Source organism: Perognathus longimembris, chromosome 8 (genome assembly GCF_023159225.1).
Source record: "Perognathus longimembris pacificus isolate PPM17 chromosome 8, ASM2315922v1, whole genome shotgun sequence".
NCBI classification, from domain to species: Eukaryota; Metazoa; Chordata; class Mammalia; order Rodentia; family Heteromyidae; genus Perognathus; species Perognathus longimembris.
Genome location: NC_063168.1, coordinates 28,510,607 through 28,531,046, shown reverse-complemented (window position 1 = coordinate 28,531,046; position 20,440 = coordinate 28,510,607). Strand labels below are relative to the sequence as shown.

The 20,440-nt window shown below is 41.7% G+C and overlaps 1 protein-coding gene across 1 annotated transcript in view; it reads left to right on the top strand.

Moving 5' to 3' along the window:
• LOC125356382 (meiosis 1 associated protein) overlaps positions 1-19,714 on the top strand; it is a 52,962-nt gene extending 33,248 nt beyond the window's left edge. Inside the window, exons 7-9 of the mRNA XM_048352807.1 lie at positions 15,101-15,307; positions 17,983-18,123; positions 19,387-19,714. Of these exons, the coding sequence (XP_048208764.1) occupies positions 15,101-15,307; positions 17,983-18,123; positions 19,387-19,545 (507 nt within the window). The 3' untranslated portion in view covers positions 19,546-19,714. The remainder of the gene's footprint in view (positions 1-15,100; positions 15,308-17,982; positions 18,124-19,386) is intronic.
• The last annotated feature ends 726 nt before the right edge of the window (positions 19,715-20,440 follow it).

Sequence of the window (20,440 nt, the reverse complement as noted above, 5' to 3'; positions counted from 1 at the left end):
AAAGTACATGATCTAATGATTTGACTTATACTCTGAGATGTGAATTTGACTTGCCTCAAACTCTAGTAGTTGTTTCTTAGTATTTCAACCACTTTTTCTACTTTACTAACCAGTTCCTCAGTCTTTAGTCAAATTTGAGTTAAGACGGAAAATTTATCTTTCATTAACTCTCTTTTTAGGCAAGTCAGAGCAAGGCAGTTTTCTAAAATGTTGTAGTAAAATGTAATATGTATTGTCCAGGAAAATTCTGGACTTCGCAATTCCTAAGTTCCTGAGTACTTCATTACTTTCCAGGGGAAAGTATCTTCGGGAACCTACTTCTCTAAGCTTGGGTGCATTTACCTATTTGTAATCCTAATGAAACTAGTGGCCCATATGGCTTAGTCGCTGTACAAATGCCATAGTAAAGTAACATTAACCGTAGACTCAAAAGTCACTTTTAAATTCCTATATTTGCACTTCTAAAGAATACTAAAGAAAGCCTGGGGGGGGGGCGGGGGGAATCATGTCTTATCATCCTAGCCACTAGAGGCTGAGATCTGAGGATTAAGATTCAAAGCTAGCCCAGACAGGAAGTCCTTGAGACTCGAATCTCCAATTAATCACAGAAAAAAAGCTGGAAGTAGAGCTATGGCTCTAGGGATAGTATACCAGCTTTGAGCTAAAGGATCTAACTCATAAACACAGTGGCATTTCCCAAAATTTTCTCCTTCATTCCTTAATTTTCCCTAACCTTAATTGATCTTAACTGTTTTTAGGACCTTTTAGTTTCTCTCTTTACTCCTCTTTCTCTCAACCCCTAGTCCTTCCCTGTTCCTCTCTCAGTCCTCCTCCCACTCACCATGTATTGTAAACTGACAGCCCCAATGATGTAACTCCCTCACTCTCTGGTCCTCTATTTTTGTACCTATTTAAGATATCCGACAATAAAACTGACAAGTCTTCTCCCTTCCTGAGGAGAAGTGGACTAGATGAGAAAGAAAGAAGGAAATAGGCATGACAGACACACACTAGTAATTCTCTCTGTCATGTGTAAAACAGACTATATTTTATAGTTTCGGGGTTTTTTAATATAATTTTGCTTTTGTTTTGAGACAAGGTCTCCTAGTTAGCCCAGCGAGTCCTCTAACTTATTATCCTCTTGCCTCAACCTTCCACGGGCTGGGATTATAAAATGTATTTAAGATTAAGAAATGCAATTGCATGTGTAAAGCACCTGGCATGTATCTAGCACATGATTTGTATGCAGTCAATGATTAGTAGTTCCATAGTTTCTACTTGTTTTCTTCTTCTTCTTCTTCATTTTTTTGCCAGTCCTGGGCCTTGGACTCAGGGCCTAAGCACTGTCCCTGGCTTATTTTGTTTGCTCAAGGCTAGCACTCTGCCACTTGAGCCACAGTGCCACTTCTGGACATTTCCTATATATGTGGTGCTGGGGAATCGAACCCAGGGCTTCATGTATACGAGGAAAGCACTCTTGCCAATAGGCCATATTCCCAGCCCTCTACTTGTTTTCTGTTCTTGCTCCTCCCCCTCCTCCTCCTCCCCTTCCTCCTCCTCCTCCTCCATATTTTCATAAACATACTAATGAGTTATTTTAAGAGTCTTCATACCTTAACCCAATACCTAATGGGTTTGGTTCTATTTCTATTGTTTCGTTTTTCTTTTGGTTTTCAGACATATGATCCTAAACTTTCAGCACATTTAAAGAATGATGCACACTGTCTATAAATAAATAATAGTTGCACCAGTGGTGTTGGCTTCTTCTGGCCAGCAGATAGCCAGCAGATAGCATAGGGGCTTATTCTACTCAGGAACTGTACTGACTCAAGGCTGGACATTATCCTGCTAAGGCTCAGTCTATGTATGCTTTTTCTAGCCTTCCAGAGTTATCAACTCAAAGCCTAGTATATTGTGTATGTCCCCTCCCCCTTGGAAGGTCTCAACTCATCACTGTCACCAAAGTCTGATAAAACACTATTTTTTTAGGGGAAGGTTTCCTCCTTAAGAGTTTTTGCCTCCTAACCCATGTAGTCCTAGTATTTGGCATATGTGCTGAGTGGGAAATTGGCTTGAATCCCACCAATCCCCACCACAATGTCTCCACCAAAAGATCTGTAGGTTCTCTGTTGCCTTGTAGGTACCTCAGCAGGTTGTAATCCTAGATTCTGAGCCCTACAGCCACCAACTCCTCCAACCCAGAATCAACTATGTTCTCAAGACAAAAGAAACAGAAGTAATTCCCCCCCATCTGGATTTTCCTTTCTACATACTGAGCTGTCTGTAGCTCTCATTTCCTCAGCAACTCCTGTCTTCAAACAAATCGTTTCTGCAAATTATCCAGCTTTTCAAGTTGTGATAAGCAGGAAAAGCAATCTGTTAGTGACCACTCCAACCCATCCAGATGCAGAAGTAGATGCTTATTAAAAGCTCAGGGCTGGAAGTGTGGCATAGTGGTAGAGTACTTACTTGCCTAGCAGGTATGAAGCCCTGTGTTGGATTCCTCAGCACCACATAAACAGAAAAAGCCAAAAGTGGCACTGCGACTCAAGTGGTAGAGTGCTAGCTTTGAGCAAAAGAAGCTCAGGGAGAGTCCAGGCCCCGAGTTCAAGCCCAGGACTGGCAAATACATACATACATACATACATACATACATACATACATACATACATACATACATGCTCATTTATTTCCTTTGTCATCCTAGACACATAGTACATTTCTAATTTCCTTCAACCAGTTAGCTGGCTCCACCATGTTTTTACTTTCAGGCTCTTACATTTCCTTACAAGTGAAAGTATAGCTTAGTTTATTCAGTGCTATCTCTGTTTCCATCCCTCTTTTTGGAGCAGTTCATCTGAACAACGTCCACACTGCAATAACTGAACCCTAGTGGCTAATGCCACCCCACCAGACTCATCAACTCTACATGTTGTGTAAGATTTCAAACTGCACTTGATACATAACTCTAAGTCTTAGTCATCTACAGATTTAAGTGTAATTTGTATTCCCTGATTATATACTTGGAAATTATTTTATCTTTCTGTCTTCCTTGGCAGTTCATTTCATTTTCATCAGAAGATGAGTTTTACATATTCTGGGAGCCAATGGCTCACACCTGTAATCCTAGCTACTCAGGAGGCTGAGATCTGAAGATTGTGGTTTGAAACCAGCCCAGGCAGGAAAGTCTGTGAGAGTTGTATCTCCAATATACTACCAAAAAAGCCAGAAGTGCAGCGTGGCTCAAGTGGTAGAGTACTAGCCTTGAGAAAAAAAAAAAAAAAAACTCAAGAAGGGAAACTAGGCCCTGAATCCAAGCCCCAGGACCACCACCAAGAACAACAACTACAAAAATCTAAATCTGAGGATTTTTCAATGACTCTTATGTTGACAAAATTGAATAAAAATAAAACTGATCATCTTTTTTCATGCTAGTCCAGGGCTAGAACTCAAGGCCTGGGTGCTGTCCCTGAGCCTTTTTGCTCAAGACTAGCACTCTACCATTTGAACCACAGTGCCACTTTTGACTTTTTGGTGGTTAATTGGAGTTTTAAAAGTCTCAACAGACTTTCTTGCCAGAGTGGCTTCAAACTGAGACCCCTTAGATTTCAGCATCCTGAGTAAATAGGAGTACAGACATGAGCACCCAGCATATATTTTGTTTTTTTAATTTATTTTTATCTTAAAATTTAATACTTTGTGGTGCTTACTGTATCCCTGAAACAGTTCTAAACACTTTACAACTATACATTTATTTTATCCTCATGACTCTGTATACGTGAAGTAGTATCTCTGTTTTACAGATTAGAAAACTGAGAGTAAATAGTAGAGCCAGAATTGAACACGGAAAGGCTGGCTTCAGGCCCCAAATTCTAAACTACTTTACAGCCCCGTGAAATTCATTTTTATATGATTACAGGAGGTCTCTGAAATATATTCACTCAGTAAGGATCAGAAGACCCCCAGACTTTGTCAGGAAAAGCTGGAGGAGAGGCAGAAAGTGAACTCTTCTAGCAAAACTGGGTGTATTATGTTGCTGAAAGCTTATCTAATCCTGCCCTCCCTTTATTTTTCCTTTGCCCAATCTCCTTAATTACTGATCTTTTTGCCTTGTTGTATTTTCCTAAATTGCTGTAACAATTTTGTGGAGTGTGATGAAGAAAAATATAAATAAAAAAATATATTTCCAAATCTTTATGAGTTGAATCTATCCACTGCCAGGAAAATAGCATTTCAATTACCAAAACCTAGTGTGTAGTCCAGTTATGTAGCTAGTGACTCACTGTCCGCATCCTCATTTCTCTTACAAAGTCATGTCTGTGTAAACTAGAAAAAAAATGAAAATACCACCTAGTTCTTTCAGTTTCCTACTTAAAATGTCAGAGTCTCTAGAGACACATTCCAGAGCTTTCCAGGCCATGTCTGACCTAATTAGCTGCAGAAGTGACAGAATTCCAGCCAGGATATGTCCAGTATGAACCAAAGTACATAGGCAATGAGCTGGTTGGGCTGTAAATGGGTGAGGAAGTGGAAAGCCTTTGGCGGTAGAGGCAGAATCAAAACCAAAATTCCAAGCTGAGAGTGGGGTGATGGGAGGTCAGGAGGAATTTTTTTTCAATGAATGGAATGAGGGTACAAGGAAGGAGGGGAAAAGTAGAAACTAGGATGGTATACTGGCATGGGGTCAGTGGGCTTCCTGTCATCCAGCTTTGTCTGTTTTTCTTGGTTTATTGGTCACCAAGTTCCTTTTATTTTCTACCCAGCCACACTAACAAATTACTGAATGTTCCCCAAATATGCTAGACTGCTTCATACGGTCATATTTCTTGCACTGCTCCTTTTCCCTTGCTTGGGAAAGTTTGCTTAAATACCTTCACTAGTAAGCTTTCCTGTCTATACCATACTCTGCCCACTCATTTTCTGCCCTTCCCCACCGTGTACCTGTGTACCTGACCCTTCATGGCACTGACTATAGTATGAATTTGTATCATACCTCTCTGATGTGAGAAATATCACATTACTTTGTTTTTCTAAATCAAATTTAGAAAATATCATTTCCCAGGTACCTGGATATAAATACACATAGTATCCTTATGGATGCTTTTACTCCTAAATTCATACCCCAAATCCTACTATCCTAACATTGTTTATAAAATGTGGGCAATAGGCCTCTGGCCTTCAACCCACTGATCAATGTTATACACAAATTGCCAGAATAAACATGTTTATCTTGTTCCTGCTTTCAGTGTTACTATTACATATGAGATTAGCTATGAAGTGTTGGGGTTTTGTTTTATGGCTGTACTGGGGCCTAAACTCAAGGCCTCCTACCCTTGCTCAGCTTTATTATTCACAACTGGCATACTACTATTTGAACCACATCTGCACTTCCAGCTTTTTATTGATTAATTGGGGTAAATCTCTCAAATTTGTCTGTCTGGACTGGCTCTGAACTTCAGTTCTCAGATCTAAGCCTCCTAAAGTAGCCAGGATTACAGGTGTGAACCACCAGCACCCAGCTAGCTATAAGGCTTTTATTAAGATAAGAAGTGATTATAGAGGCTTTTATTACGGTAACAAGTCCCATTCTGTTCCTAGTTTGTTGAATGCTCTTATTAGGAAAGGGTATTGGATTGATTTTATTTATTTATTTATTTTGCCAGTCATGGAGCTTGAACTCAAGGCCTGAGCACTGTCCCTGGCTTCTTTTTTGCTCAAGGCTAGCACTCTGCCACCGGAGCCACAGCGCCACTTCTGGCCTCATATGTGTGGTACTGAGGAACCAAACCCAGGGCTTCATGTACAGGAGGCAAGAACTCTTGCCACTAGACCATATTCCCAGCCCCGCCCCCCCCCTTTTTTTTGGCAGTCCTGGTGCCTCTCTGGGCCTGGGCACTGTCCCTGAGCTTTTCAGCTCAAGGCTAGCACTCCACCACTTGAGCTACAGCTCCATTTCCAGTTTTCTGGTACTTAATTGGAGACAAGAAACTTTCCTTCCCAGCCTGGCATTGAAATGCAATCCTCAGATATCAACCTCCTGGGTAGCTAGGATTACAGGCATGAGCCATCAGCACCCAACTTGCTTTTTTGTACATCTGGATGACTATGAAGTTTTGTCCTTTAGTCTATTAATACACTATACTACTTTGATTTTTTTTCAATACTAAAGCAACTTTTCATTCCCAGGAGAAATTTCATTTAGTTATGGAGTATAAATCTAAGTATTGCTGAGTACTTTACTAGTATGTTGAGGGTGTGTGTGTGTGTGTGTGTGTGTGTACACATAGGGATAATTATCTATAGTTTTACATATATCCATATAGCCAAAGTAGGATTTAGAAGGAATGTATAGCCTTAAACTCTCACATTAAAAAAAGAAGCTCGGTACATATGTGCATAGGGATATTCATCTATAGTTTTTTTGTGATGTCTGTCTCATTTTGATATCAGGATAATATTGCTCTCATATAATTATTATATTGTTTGAAAGAATTTGTGAAGGGTTAGTTCTATTTTTCCCTTAAACATTTGGTACATTTTACCAGTGAAGCTATATGAGCCTTGTGTTCTCTTGTGGGAACTTTTCTGATTACTAATTCTATATCTTTACTTGTTACAGGTTGTACAGTAAGCAATTCATATAGTTATACAGTAACAGTTCATATAGTAGGCCTAAGACTCTTCTTACTGCTTAGAAGGTTGAGTTACAACTTGCATCTGGAAACTTGGATTTGGGGGGCATTCCTACCACAGCCTAAATATTAAGAGTGATCTATTAGTCCCCAGCAAAAACCTTGGACTTGAACCTCTAAAAATATATTCCCCATGTATTATCATAATTTAGTGCTGAAGGAATTAACTCTCTTAACTCTTGACTAAGGTAAAGGATTCCTTGAAGCTTGTATGTCTTTTCCTCTGGATTTTGCTTCATGAGCCTTTTCCCTTTCCTAATTCTAATTTGTTTCTTTTTGCTATAATAAATCATATCCATGAGTGTAACTATATGTTGAGTTCTGTGAGCCCCCCTAATGAAACACCAAAACAGGATGAATTTCATCCTGAGTCTTTTTAGGAATATGTCCCTTTAATTTAGGTTGACAAATTATTGTTTGTAATATTCTCTTACAACCCTTTTATTTCTATGACATCAGTAGAGATTTCCCCTGTTTTATTCCTAACTTTAACATAATCTGAGTATCCTCTTTTTTCTTTCATCAGTCTAGCTAAAAGTTTGGCAAAGTGTTGGTATTTTCAAAGAACCACTTTCAGCTTTATTGACTACTCTTTTTCTATTCACTTTTTCACTCATTTCTTCTCTAATTTTAAATATATCTTCTGTTTGCTTTATATTTAGCTTACTTGCTTCTTTTTCTTTCTCTCTTTCTTTTCTGATGCAGAGTTTTGCTGTATAGCCCAGCTTGACCATTCAAACTCACAATCAGCATTTCTAGTGCTGTAAATACAGGCATATGTTATCATGACTGGCTTTAACTGTATTATTATTTTGATCTCTCTCTTTCCTCTCTCTCTCTCTCTCTCTCTCTCTCTCTCTCTCTCTCTCTCTCTCTCTCTCTCTCTCTCTCTCTCTCTCTCTCTCTCTTCCTCCCTCTCTGGCTTAATAGTACTAGGATTTGAACTCAGGGTCTAAAGCCCTTTCCATTGGTTATTTTCAAGGTAGGGTCTTGCTTTATATCTGGGCTGGCCCTGCTACAATCTTACTATTTGTTCTTCACTGGGGATAATATAAATGTATTACTACACTCAGTAGTTGTATTTCCCCCTATACTTGAGTTAACAAGTACAAACCTCCATGCCTAGCCATTGGTTGAGAGTCTCACAAACTACTTTTGCCTGGGCTGCCCTTAAACTAGTACTCAAATCTTTGCCTCCAAGTAGCTAGGATTACAGAATTGAGCCACAACTCCCAGATTCTTCATTTTTAATGTAAGAGTTTAAGGCTATACATTCCTTCTAAAACCTACTTAGGCTATATGTATGTATGTATATATAATACATTTTTCTATTATTTAGTTTTAATTCATTTTAAATGACAAATCTAATTCTCTTGTGATTTCTTTTTTGATCTATTTATTATGTAGGATTTATTATGTAGGATTGTATTGTGTGTTGTGTGTTGTGTGTTGTGTAGGATTGTCACATATTTGTACATTTCCCTAATTGTTTTCATTATTGATTTCTAATTTCATTTCACTATTGTTGAAGAAAATATTTTGGGTGATTTCAATCTTTTTCAATGTATTGAAGTTTGTTTTATGCCCTAATGTTCCATGTTCTCTCTCTTGTTTTGGTGGTTGATTAGCTGCATCGGCCCTAAAAGTGTCTCTCCCTAAACCTCTTGTTATATGAAAATAACTCTTAATTGTTTAATTCACAGTTGAAAAGTTTGCTATCTTGTGCTATTTATAGGATCTAGTATGAAAACAATAACTATGTTAGGCTTTCATTGAGGACTTATTTGGCTCATGGATTCAGAGACTTCAGGCCATAGCCCTTTGCTCTGGGCCCATAGTGAGACATCATGATGGCAGGAGGGTGCAGCAAAAGCTTCATTTCACACCTCTCATCAGACAGGTTAAGATCTATCCCCCAAGGACACACCATCAGTTACCGTTCTGAGACTAGGCCCCCACCACCACATCAGCCACTTTCTAAAGTCCCAAAAAAAGTCCTAGGCAATGCTACCACATGGGGATCAACCTTTTAATACATCAAGCCAATGGGAGACACTTCATATCCAAATATAACAAGAGTATTAGGCATTGTTCCTTCTTCTTCTCCCCCCTCTGGAATAATAGAAGCAGAAAATGCCACATTAATTTCTTCCTCACATACTTCCAGTTCCAAAGACCCCAAGTTATAGGCTGGGGGCATGGACCAAGTAAGTGGCAGACAGCCTGCCTAGCAAGCACAAGGCCCTGAGTTTCAAATTCTAGCATCACCCTCCCCTGGCCTCTCTCCCCCCACCCTCCCAAAAAAAACCTCCAAAATCCAAAGGCCAAAAGTTATACTCAACTCTTCCTTAGTTAGATATATTTCACTTTCTCAATTCATTATACTAACAAATTGCACCTTTCCCACAAGCAAAACTAAAACAATGCTCTTTATTCTCCCTACACTCAGTGGCTGCTTCTGAAACACCCCTGTGCAGAAACTGATTAATGCTTCTTCAATTGCATATTACATTTAATCCCAAGCAAGTACTGGTTTGATGAGATTGAAGCATCCACTTGCTATATATAATAAACTCTCACCTGCCCTTCCAGCATGTCCTATACCAGTAATAATAAAATTATTTCTTTTTTGCCCATCTCAGCCATTTACCAGGAATAAGTAACCATGTTCTTTCCCCATCTTTTGGTATCTGCAATGAATCTCTGAGGCTGTAACTAAAAGAAAACCAGTTCAACTGTACGTTAAATAATTAAGAATTGTTCTCAAGCTGGGTACTAGTGGCTCAAGCCTGTAGTCCTAACTATCAGGTAACTGAGATCTGATTGTGGTTCAAAGCCAAACTGGGCAGAAAAGTTCCTGTGAGATTCTTTTTCTTTTTTCTTTTCCAGTGCTGGGGCTTGAACTCAGGGCCTGAACACTGCCCCTGGCTTCTTTTTGTTCAAGGCTAGCACTCAACCACCTGAGCCACAGTGCCACTTTGGGCTTTTTCTATGTATGTGGTGCTGAGGAATCAAACCCAGAGCTTTATGGATACGAGGCGAGCACTTTACCACTAGGCCATATTCCCAGCCGCCTGTGAGATTCTCATCTCCCATCAACTACTCAAAAACCAGAAGTGGATGGAGCTGTGGCTCAAAATGGTAGAGCACTAACCTTGAGCAAGAGAGTTCAGGAACAGTGCCTTGAGTTCAAGCCCCACAACCAACAACAACAACAACAACAAGTTGTTCTCATATAACAAGAAGTCTAGGGAGAGACTATGTCAGCTGACATCACTGATCAACAAAACCATCAAGTACTAGGCTCTTTCCATTTTTGTGTTGCAAGCAAGTGAACATCATCCTGTTTCATGGTCACAAGACAAGTGCTATACCTTAAGACCAAATTCTATCCTGAGAAGAAAGAAGAGACAAGGGACAGGGGACAGCTTTGTATTACAAAGCTTTTCCAGAAAACTCATTCAGTCACTTCTGCTGTGTCTCTTTATTTAAATCCAGGTCATATGATCATCCTGAGATCAATGAGTGAAGACTAAAATCTAGGTAGAGAGAAAGGAGTGAGAAGCCAGAGTAGTGGCCAGCCAACCACTTTGCTTCACAGTTCTAGTAACTAAAAGTTTATACCAGAGTGGGAGAAGGGGACTTTGTAGGCCTGAACTTAAGAGTATGGCCTGCCAGTCTATGCATAAACTACTCCAAAGAAAGTGAGTTCTGGCCAGGCACCAGCAGCTCATGCCTGTAATCCTAGCTTCAGGAAGATGAGATTGGAGGGGCCATTGTTCAAAGCCAGCCGGGCAGAAAAGTCCACGAGACTCTTATTTTTAATTAAGCACCAAAAAGCAGGAAGTGGAGCTGTGGCTCAAGTAATAGAATGCTACCTTGAGCAAAAAAACTCAGGGATAGACCCTGCTGTCAAGCCCCTCAACTGGCACAAAAGAAAAAAAATGAATTCCATTAAGTTAAGTCTAAGCTTTTTTGACTGGCACCTTCCCTAACCAAACACAGACAAACACAAACATAGACATCACCTTACTTGCCTTGTGATAAGTTTAGCATCTAACTCAAGCTCCTTTCTTAAGAACTAACAACAACAACATTCTAAATAACTCAGCAGTCATCTGTAGTCATTAAGCATTTTTCATTATGAAGACCACAAAGACTGATCTAGGGGCATCCTGAAGCACTTTTTTTTTAGCCTCAGATACTTGCTATTACAGTGAACATGTCCATCATAAGTCAGCTGGCTATCCTGGCAGCCCATCCTATAACTTGGATGACATCTTTGAGCCCTCAACCTCAAGTATCTGGTGCCATTAACCACTGTCCAGGAAGAGGCTAGAAATTCTACTTCCCACTTTCTCTGAATGCTTCAATGAATTGAAGCTAAATTAATATCATCATTTAATAAAGATGCATTCATCTCTCTTCTTCCCAAGCCTTTTGTCCCCTACCTCTCTATAAGTCATCCCAGAATTTTTAAAGCATTCTATAAAATCCTTTCAGCAAGCCATTTTCTTTTCAGTCCCCTGACTGTCCTCACATCAGTTGTGACTTTTAACAGACTGCGGTCATTTTTATATGCCAATTATCTAACAGATGCTTTATTATTGTCTCTTACTAATTTCAGATTACAATACTGAAAAGATTCTTGGTAATTGCTGACCTGGGCTCTTGTAGAGTCACAATAGCTCTAGTAATAGCAGCTGCTCTGCTCTCAGAATTTATTTTTTATTTTTATTTTTTGCCAGTCCTGGGGCTTGGACTCAGGGCCTGAGCACTGTCCCTGGCTTGTTTTTGCTCAAGGCTACCACTCTGCCACTTGAGCCACAGCGCCACTTCTGGCCGTTTTCTGTATATGTGGTTCTGGGGAATCGAACCCAGGGCTTCATGTATATAAGGTAAGCACTCTTTGCCACTAGGCCATATCCCTAGCCCCTCTCAGAAATGTTTTAACTCAGTTTACTCACAGAACACACTTGCATGTTTAAGATAGAAGCAAGGCATGGTGGTGCCTGTAAATCCAGCACTAGGGAGGCTGAGGCAGGAGGATCATAAGTTCTAGGCCAGCCTGGGCTATATAACATGCCTCAAAATACAAAATAACAACACAAAATAAGAGGAAAACTGTTGGAATAAATCTTCAGTATTCTTACTACTTGTTGCTTTGTATTTAGTTTATTTCATGGGAGTCAGCTTATTTGCTCCAATTTGAGCCATTTTGCCTTTAAGAATTGAATTCTATATTGGAAATACACTTGTATGCAGGTTACCTTCAATCAGTGGAGAGAATGTTTTCCATACACATGCAACTCAAGTGTCCAACCAAAAGTGACCAGCCATGAAGTTTAAAAAATTGCAGGGTCCCATTAGGTTGGTGTGCTATAATGATATGTTGGTAACTATTTTTTTTTTTTTTTTGGCCAGTCCTGGGCCTTGGACTCAGGGCCTTGAGCACTGTCCCTGGCTTCCTTTTGCTCAAGGCTAGCACTCTGCCACATGAGCCACAGCGCCACTTCCGGCCATTTTCTGTATATGTGGTGCTGGGGAATCGAACCCAGGGCCTCATGCATACGAGGCAAGCTCTCTTGCCACTAGGCCATATCCCCAGCCCCATGTTGGTAACTATTGTTTCATCAGCATTTAGTAACTTCCAGGCAAACAGCTAACTTTGGTGTACCATCAATTAGCTCACCTCAAATTATAAGGATATTTCAGAAAAGATTGTTTTCAAAATAAACAACTATGGAGTTATATAAGATTAAAAAAAAAGATTCTTGGTAACACCACAATGTAGCAGGGTATAAGTTTGTTCCTTACTGCTAATGTGCCAGAAATTGTATACTACCATAGTGTCTTACCTCAGTAACAACATTTCTCATGTTCATTCACATCTGGGGTGACCAACCATTCCAATTTGTCCAAGACTAAGAATTTTCCTAGGACATAGAACTGTATGTATTAAAAGTAGGCAAGGGGCTTAGTGATAGAGGGCTTGTCTTGCATGCATGAAGGCCTGGGTTTGATTCTTCAGTACCACATACACAGAAAAAGCCAGAAGTGGTGCTGTGGCTCAAATGGTAGAGTGCCATCCTTAAGCAAAAGGAAGCCATGGACAGTGCTCAGACCCTGGGTTCAAGCCCCAGGACTGGAAAAAAAAAATGGGCAAGCCAGAAGAGTTGGTCATCTCAAGTCTTGGACAATCATTAGTTTACAAACCTTCCCGTTACTTTCTTATAAGCTCCAAGAGGACAAGGAGTATGCCTAATGAATTTCTACCCATAGTGCTTAGAATATAACAGACACTCACTCAGTATATTTTAATAAACATTCACAAACAAATTTATGGATAATGTAAGAACAGAAGATTCAAAAGTAATAATTATCCAAATCCTGAGACCCAGTGACTTAAGCCACCTGAAATATAGTGTCCTGCGACTACCTAGTTATCCTTTCAAGCTTCAAGTGTTCATGTTCCCAGAGCAAAGAGATATCCCAAAACACATAGATTTCATGATTTCTATATCAGTGATTTCCAACTTGATGGATTTTGTACATCCAATAGACTCTCCATAACATTTTGGACCTGTTCTTCAGTAAGACATCATACCTCCAGATATAAGCAAAATACTAGAAAAGCATAAAGTCCTAAAGGTGCCCATAAAACTTGTAACATAGTCCCTGGCACATGATAAACATTCCATTAATGTAATTAGTGGATTTAATTCGTTAAATTCATTGTGATTCTATTATGTTTGTCATACTAATTATTGCTAAGATTAATTTCCCTAAATCACCTAACCTGCCTAAAACCTTTGAGTGGAGTCACCATAGCTCCAGCGTTGTCACAGGAAGATGTCACCCAAGATGTCCTTACCACTTTTTGATGCCTACCAGCCTTTCCGTTCTGTGCTACATTTGATAGCAATACTACTTTCATGTGCCAGAGTACAACTCCCTTTCCCAAAGAACATTCTTATAGATACAATTCTCTTTTTTACTTTTTAATTAATTAATTAATTTTACATTAATAATACAGGGCAGGGTCCCTCTTAGTATAATTCTGATGACACAGCAGGTTTTGCCGCTTTCCTGTTTCACTTTTCAATTGTCTTCCACAAAACACTGATACTTCGCTTTTCCCTTAATGTCCTTTTAGCCTCCTTCTACCTTTCCTTTTGTATTACTTTTTCCAACTTTTCCTATAGAAGTAGGTAGAACTAGGTTGTTTTTGTTCATCTGATAAAGCAAGGAGACTATTATGTTGAGTCAAATACTTGACCACCCCACCCCCCAACAAGAGGACCCAATTACAACTCTTCGGGCTCCATCTTTCCTGGAGTTTTATGGTTTCCCTTGGAAAACAAACACAAAAATTAGCCTCATTTCCATGTCTCGTGTGAAAGAGTGCACCTGAAAAATCTGCTTATAAATCTGCCTATCCATGTTCTAACCTCTGTCATCTCCAAGGTCTGTGGCAAAGTACTAACTCTCTTCACTCACAGAGACACTGCTCCAGAATCCTGACCTTTCACTTTGTCCTGTGACTCACTGAGTTGATCCCAAGGGCCCTGCCCTACTAACTGCCTTGTAAAGCTTCCTTTCCATACTATGGAGGCTGGATCAAGATGCATTAAACTCATTCCAAGGGTATACCCCATTGTGCCCATTTTACCTGTCCATAGCAACACAACCAGACTTAATCATCCTCAAAAAGCTGAGTTTCTATACTACCCTCTACAAGTCTAAGTCAAGACTAATTTAAAGAACTTTAAGTCTTACCAGGTGCCAGTGTCTCAGGCCTAGCTATAGAAGAGGCTGAAATCTAAGATCTCTGAGGCCAGCCTGGGCAGAAAAGTCTGTGAGACTTTTATCTCCAATTAACCAGTAAAAAGCCAGAAGTGGAGCTGTGGCTCAAATGATAGAACACTAGCCTTGAGTGAAAAAGCTAAGAGTCAATGCCCAGGTCTTAAGTCCCACTACACACACACACACACACACACACACACACACACACACACACACACACACACTCACTCACTCTTGTAAGTCTTAACTAGAAGGTGTAACTCAGTGGTAGAGTGTGTACAAGATCCTGAATGCGATTCCTAATACTAAAAAGGAAAAAAAATCCTAGGAAAGTCTATTTGGGAGATACCAACTCAAAGGGCATTTCTTAGCTCATGTCTCCTTTGTGAGCCTTGTGATGTACTCTTTCTGGCTTGTTATGGACCATGGAAGAAGAGTAGTGCCTGTGGTCTTAATGAATCAGACAGAAAGCCTTCCCTCTCAGGACCAAAATGAAATATATTTTCCATCCCTGCAGTACTCCTGGAGGAATTTTAGGAAAGTCTCAGTTGGAATTGTCCTCAAAATGTGCCAAAAACTGAAAATGTATGTCCTTGTTTCAGAAAAGAGAATGGCTACTGCTGGCCAAAGGTGAAACCTTAAGCCCAGGACACGACCAGAGAGTTCATGCCAGTACCTTCTACGTGATTGTGCCATCATGCTCCCTCACACTGCTGGTGAAAGCAGTAGCCACGCGGGAACTGCTGCTGCCCAACGTCTTTCCTCTGCTGCCCGAGGCCCCTCCTGAAGACAGTCTTAAGATTGTGGAGGCAAGTGAAGCTCAAGTTTCATGCAACAGAAAATGGAGTTCAAGAAAGGGATGGAGGAGAGGAATGAGTCCATGAAGAAATAATCTTTGGAGGAAAGAATGGCTCCAAAGGGTGTGGTAAGGGGGTCAGAAAGAAAGCAAGGCTAGTGGAAGCCATTGCTTAAATTATGGCATAAGGTGAGAAATGGAGAAACCTGATAGGTTGAGAGGAATGATGTTTGAAGCCCAGCACCAGTGGCTCACACCTGTAAACCTAGCTACCCAGCAGGCTGAGATCTGAGGATCTTGGTTCAAAGCCAGCCTGGGCAGGAGAGTCTGTGAGATTCTTATCTCCAATTAACCACCAGAACACTGTAAGTGGTGGTAGCTTTGAGCTGAAGAGCTCAGGGATAGCATCCATGCCCAGAGTTTAGGCCCCTTAAACCACCAAAGAATTGAAAAGACAGAATTGAAAGAAAAGCAAGTCATTGGTATAAGCAAATGGCTGGGATTAATGCCATCCCAAAGGAGCACACATAAAATGGATGAACCCACACATCTGAAATCATTGAAATGAATATGAATGGTTAGTTGTTGGAGGGCAGGGAAGAGGGAAAGTTGATAGCAGCCAAGGAGATGAGAGAAGAAATTAGTATAGGCAGGTCCAGTGCCAGTACTGATGCAATTGTTTTCTTTGAGGTTTTTTTTTTTTTTGGGGGGGGGTGGGTGTTGCCAGTCCTGGGGCTTGAACTCAGGGCCTGAGCACTGTCCCTGGTTTCTTTTTGCTCAAAACTAGCACTCTACCACTTGAGCCACAGCGCCACTTCTGGCCTTTTCTATATATGTGGTGCTGAGGAATCAAACCCAGGGCTTCATGTATATAAGACTTTACTACTAGGCCATATTCCCAGCCCTGCAATTGGTTTTCATTTGATTTGGTGTAGTTTTCTCTGCACTGGCTACCACACCTCCTCCAATTCACACTTCCCTATGGTGAGCAGATTGCGAGTTGGAAAAGAGAAGGGAAGTTTGGGAATGTGACTTAGTGGTAGAATGTTAGCCTAACATGCATGAAGCCCTAGGTTCGATTCCTCAGTTTCACATAAACAGAAAAAGCCAGAAGTGGTGCTGTGGCTCAAGTGGTAGAGTGTTAGCCTTGAGCAAAAGAAGCTCAAGGATAGGCTCAGGCCCTGAGTTCAAGCCCCAGGACTAGCAGGAAACAAAACAAAAAGAGGAGGGAGGTTTACTAGGGAAAAAGGGAGAGTGTACAGCAGAAGAAAAAAGAAAGAAAAGAGTTAAAGAAGATGCCTAAGCCAGGTGCCAGTGGCTCACACCTTTAATCCTAGCTACTCAGGAGGCTGAGATCTGAGGATCACCGTTTGAAGCCTGCCCAAGCAAAAAAGGCCTGGTGAGATTCTTATCCCCAATTAACCACACAAAAACTGGAAGTGGTGCTGCGGCTCAGCTGGTAGAACCTAGCCTTGAGCACAAAGAGGCTCAGGGACAGTGACCAGGCTCTAAGTCCAAGCCCCCACAACCACCAAAAAACAACAACAACAAAAAGAGGTAAAGAAGATGCCCAATAGGAACCTGTGAATGGCTTTTCATGCTTTTAGGTCTTATTTTAGTGCCCTCGAGTAGGGATATGTTGCATCTCTAGACTGGCAGTGGCATGTTCTTGCCTTAGTGCATGGCTCCACTTGTCCATATCGGTGTGAGGCTGCGTTCTTACAACTCTAATAATATACAGTAGTGTATGCTGTGTGTTTGTGGGCATCTATTTCTATTTCTTGAGAAAGGAGTAAAAAGCAGCCCAAGCTGGGAGAACTGAGCTTAGTGGTAGAGCACGTGCCTATCATGAACTAGTAAGACCTTGAGTCCAACCCCTCGCACCACAGACAGGGAAAGGCAGCCAATAGTAGGCACTCAGCATAGCCAGGACCAGGTGGGAGAAGCTTCAAATAAGACTTAGATGCAATAACACAAACAGCCCTGAAGGCTATCTCTTACCGCCCCTTCCCTCCCTCTCTGTTCCCTGCATCTGGATTCTGCTGGTCTCTCTGGCTCTGGATAAGGAGAATTGGAATCACATCACTGCTTGATCATGAGGTGCAGAAAGGACAGAGCCTGGGATTGTGTTCTGGGCTTGGCAGCCACCGGGATGTAGAAAGAGGTGGGCACAAGTGGCTGTGGCTCACTCAGTGTCTCACTTCAGAGCCAGGGGTTCCTGGCACAGTAGGTTGTGGCTGGAAAACCTGACTGCTCAGGAATTCTGTGTTCAACTCACCTCAGTTCAGGAACTCCCTGTACTGCTGTATTTGCCTTGCTGACTACAGCAACCTTATTCTTTAGCCATATAACCTAAGGACACCTTTCCCCATGCATCTTTTGTGCCCCTTACAGGCATTCTGACCTCTCTCCCAACCAAGTAGCACACTTTCCAGGATTAGTGGATTTGGAGTCCCTAGCCATTCGTGGTTGCACCTACTTCTGTACCCTTGCCTCATGCTTCCAAGCATGCAGACCTGGAGCAGAACATCCAGTGGGACACATCTGTATCTCACAGCCTCAGCTATAGTCTCAGCCTCAGTGGGGTCTTCATACTCCTCCAGCCTCTCTTACTCCAATGTCTCTGTGGGACATCTTCTATTCTGAGGCTTTATGTTCCCTGGGTAAATCTCCTCCTTCCTTCCACAGAACATGCTGGACAGCCTGGAGCTGGAGCCCACCTACAATCCCCTGCATGTTAAAAGTCACCTGTACTCATACCTGAGCAGTACTTTTGCCAAGCCTCAGGGACGGCTTTTCACAGGCTGGGAGACCCGGCCCCCAAGAAAGGTATGTCTTCCCTTCTCTGTCCTCCATATATCCCATGTCCCCACTTTATACTCAGAGGTCAAAGGAGTCCTATATCCCTATTCTCACAACCTAACTCAAAGGAGAAGACCAGCTCCCACATGAAGATCTCCTAGGTGGAAGGAAGAACCAGACCCAGGGAGGAAAAAGAAACAGAGAACTGATATTACAATCCTTATTGGGTTGGGAGGCTTGTCTGCTTAGGCATTTACATATGCTAGTACTTTGGTGAGTTGGCTTTGGGCTTTGTTGTTGAGACAGAGTCAGTCTTACTACGTAGCCCAGGCTGGCCTCAGACTCCATTTTCCTGCCTCAGCCTCCCCAGTGCTAGGATTATAGGCTTTTGAAGCATTAACCTAGGTTTGTGTGTAGGTGTTGTTTTGTTTTATTTTGGTTTTTGTCCAAGACCAGGACTCAAACTCTAGTATCTGAAACTTGCTTTTGTGGTTGGCCAGTGCTCAACCACCTAAGTCATGCCCCCAATCACTAGATGTTTTAATTATGGTGTTTTATGATAACTCATTAGTCACTTAACAGAACATTATCCTACTAACTATAAACTGGCTACACTCCCACTGCAACCACACCCCTCTCCTTGAAAGAAAATGCAGAGAAGGTAGGGAAATAACCCGCCCAAGGGAAAGAAAAGAAGCTTTGTAGGGCACCAGTAATTAGTCAGGCTTCATGGTAAGTGCTTTCACACATACCCTCACCTTAATCCTCCCTGCAGGGTAAGTGCCACAGTCAGTTACAGAGGAGGAAAGGGAAGTGATCAAGGTGGCCACTTGGAGATAGGGCTCTCTAGGGACAAGAATTAAAGTCAGAAAAAAAAAACCTGAAGGTCAGGTGTTTTTATGAGACCCATAGTCTGTAATATTTGGGTTTCCTTTTGCTCTGAGCCATTTTTCCTAGTTTTTCAGAAACAGAGCTTTTAGAAAAACTCCCATTGTACCTTACCTAAAATTATGGGGAAAGGATGTTTCCAAACGACAATCACTTTAGGGGTGACAAAAATGACTAGAAGCACAGGTGCAGAAGCCATCACAGAATAGATCGATGGGAAAGCTGACAGGAAGGACAACTGGACAAGTGGAGAGTACAGTAGAGCTGCAGCACAGTCATTGGCCTGGGCCTTGAAGCTGTCACTTTGGGATTGGGACATGAAGGACTAGAGGCCCAACAGGGAAGAGCAGAGCTTAGAGCTGTCTGGTCTTCAGAGATGGACCCTGCTTACTCTCTTTGCAGACTGGGCAATCACAGACCAGCCGAGTTCGAGCCACAGTGGTTCCCCTGCCAGTGACACCAGCCCCATGTGGAGCATCCAAGATGCAAGCAGCCAGAAATGCTTCCTCCGAAACTTGCCTGCCTTCTGAGCCAGAGGAAGAGTATTCTTCCCAGCCCTAAGTCATTTATGCCAAAGCGTAGCAGCCCTGCTCCCCCACATCTATGCCCAAGCTCATAAATGGCTGCCTGTGGTCTAACCTGTCTTCCATCCACCTGAGACTCCATGAGTGCAACCTGACGGAGAAACAGAGACTTCCCTCCCTCTATTCCCAGTGCTGCCACCACCCTACTTCCTTTTCCTAGCAGCAACTCTTTTTCTTTTGGATCATTTGATACTATAAACACAAATGAAGATTAAACACCCAGTAAGCCTCCACCATTATAAGGAGCATTCCTAGCCCAGAATTTCTCCTCATAGCTCTGTATAAATAGGTGAGTGACATTAGATCACCTTTTGGAAACTGCAACTCAGGATTAAAGATGAGGTTTGCAAATCTTAAGAGAAACCAGGAGAACTGGACCCAGCATTATTCCAGAGTAAGTGCCCCCCCCAGTACCGAACCAATGGCAGTTCCTTCATCTCAAAAAAGACAAGTGCTTGGTGCTTGGTACCTGCATGCAAAGTATGTATGTTTAGGGGCAGAGGGTATAGGGCAGGGGTCATCACAGCACGGAGAAAGGGATGGTGTGGAAATTCCCCTCCCCAACACCTGGCCCATTTTCTTGTCAGCTTCTCCATGCGCAGAATAATAGCCATCATTCCTAAACCACTTTTCCCTGTGCTTTAGATTACATTAAGCACTTGAGAAATGTATCATTTGCATACAAACAACCTTGTGAAGTGGAGCCCATTATTAGTTTTCTCACACTTTACAGAGAGGCAGCAGGTGAGCCTCACAGTATAGTCTAGACCATGTGGGCCTGAAATGACTAAGCTCTGAGCAACTACACTATAGGCTTCCCTCCCTGTGACCCTTTCCTCCCAAGGCCCCAAACACGTTCCTAGGTGTCTTCT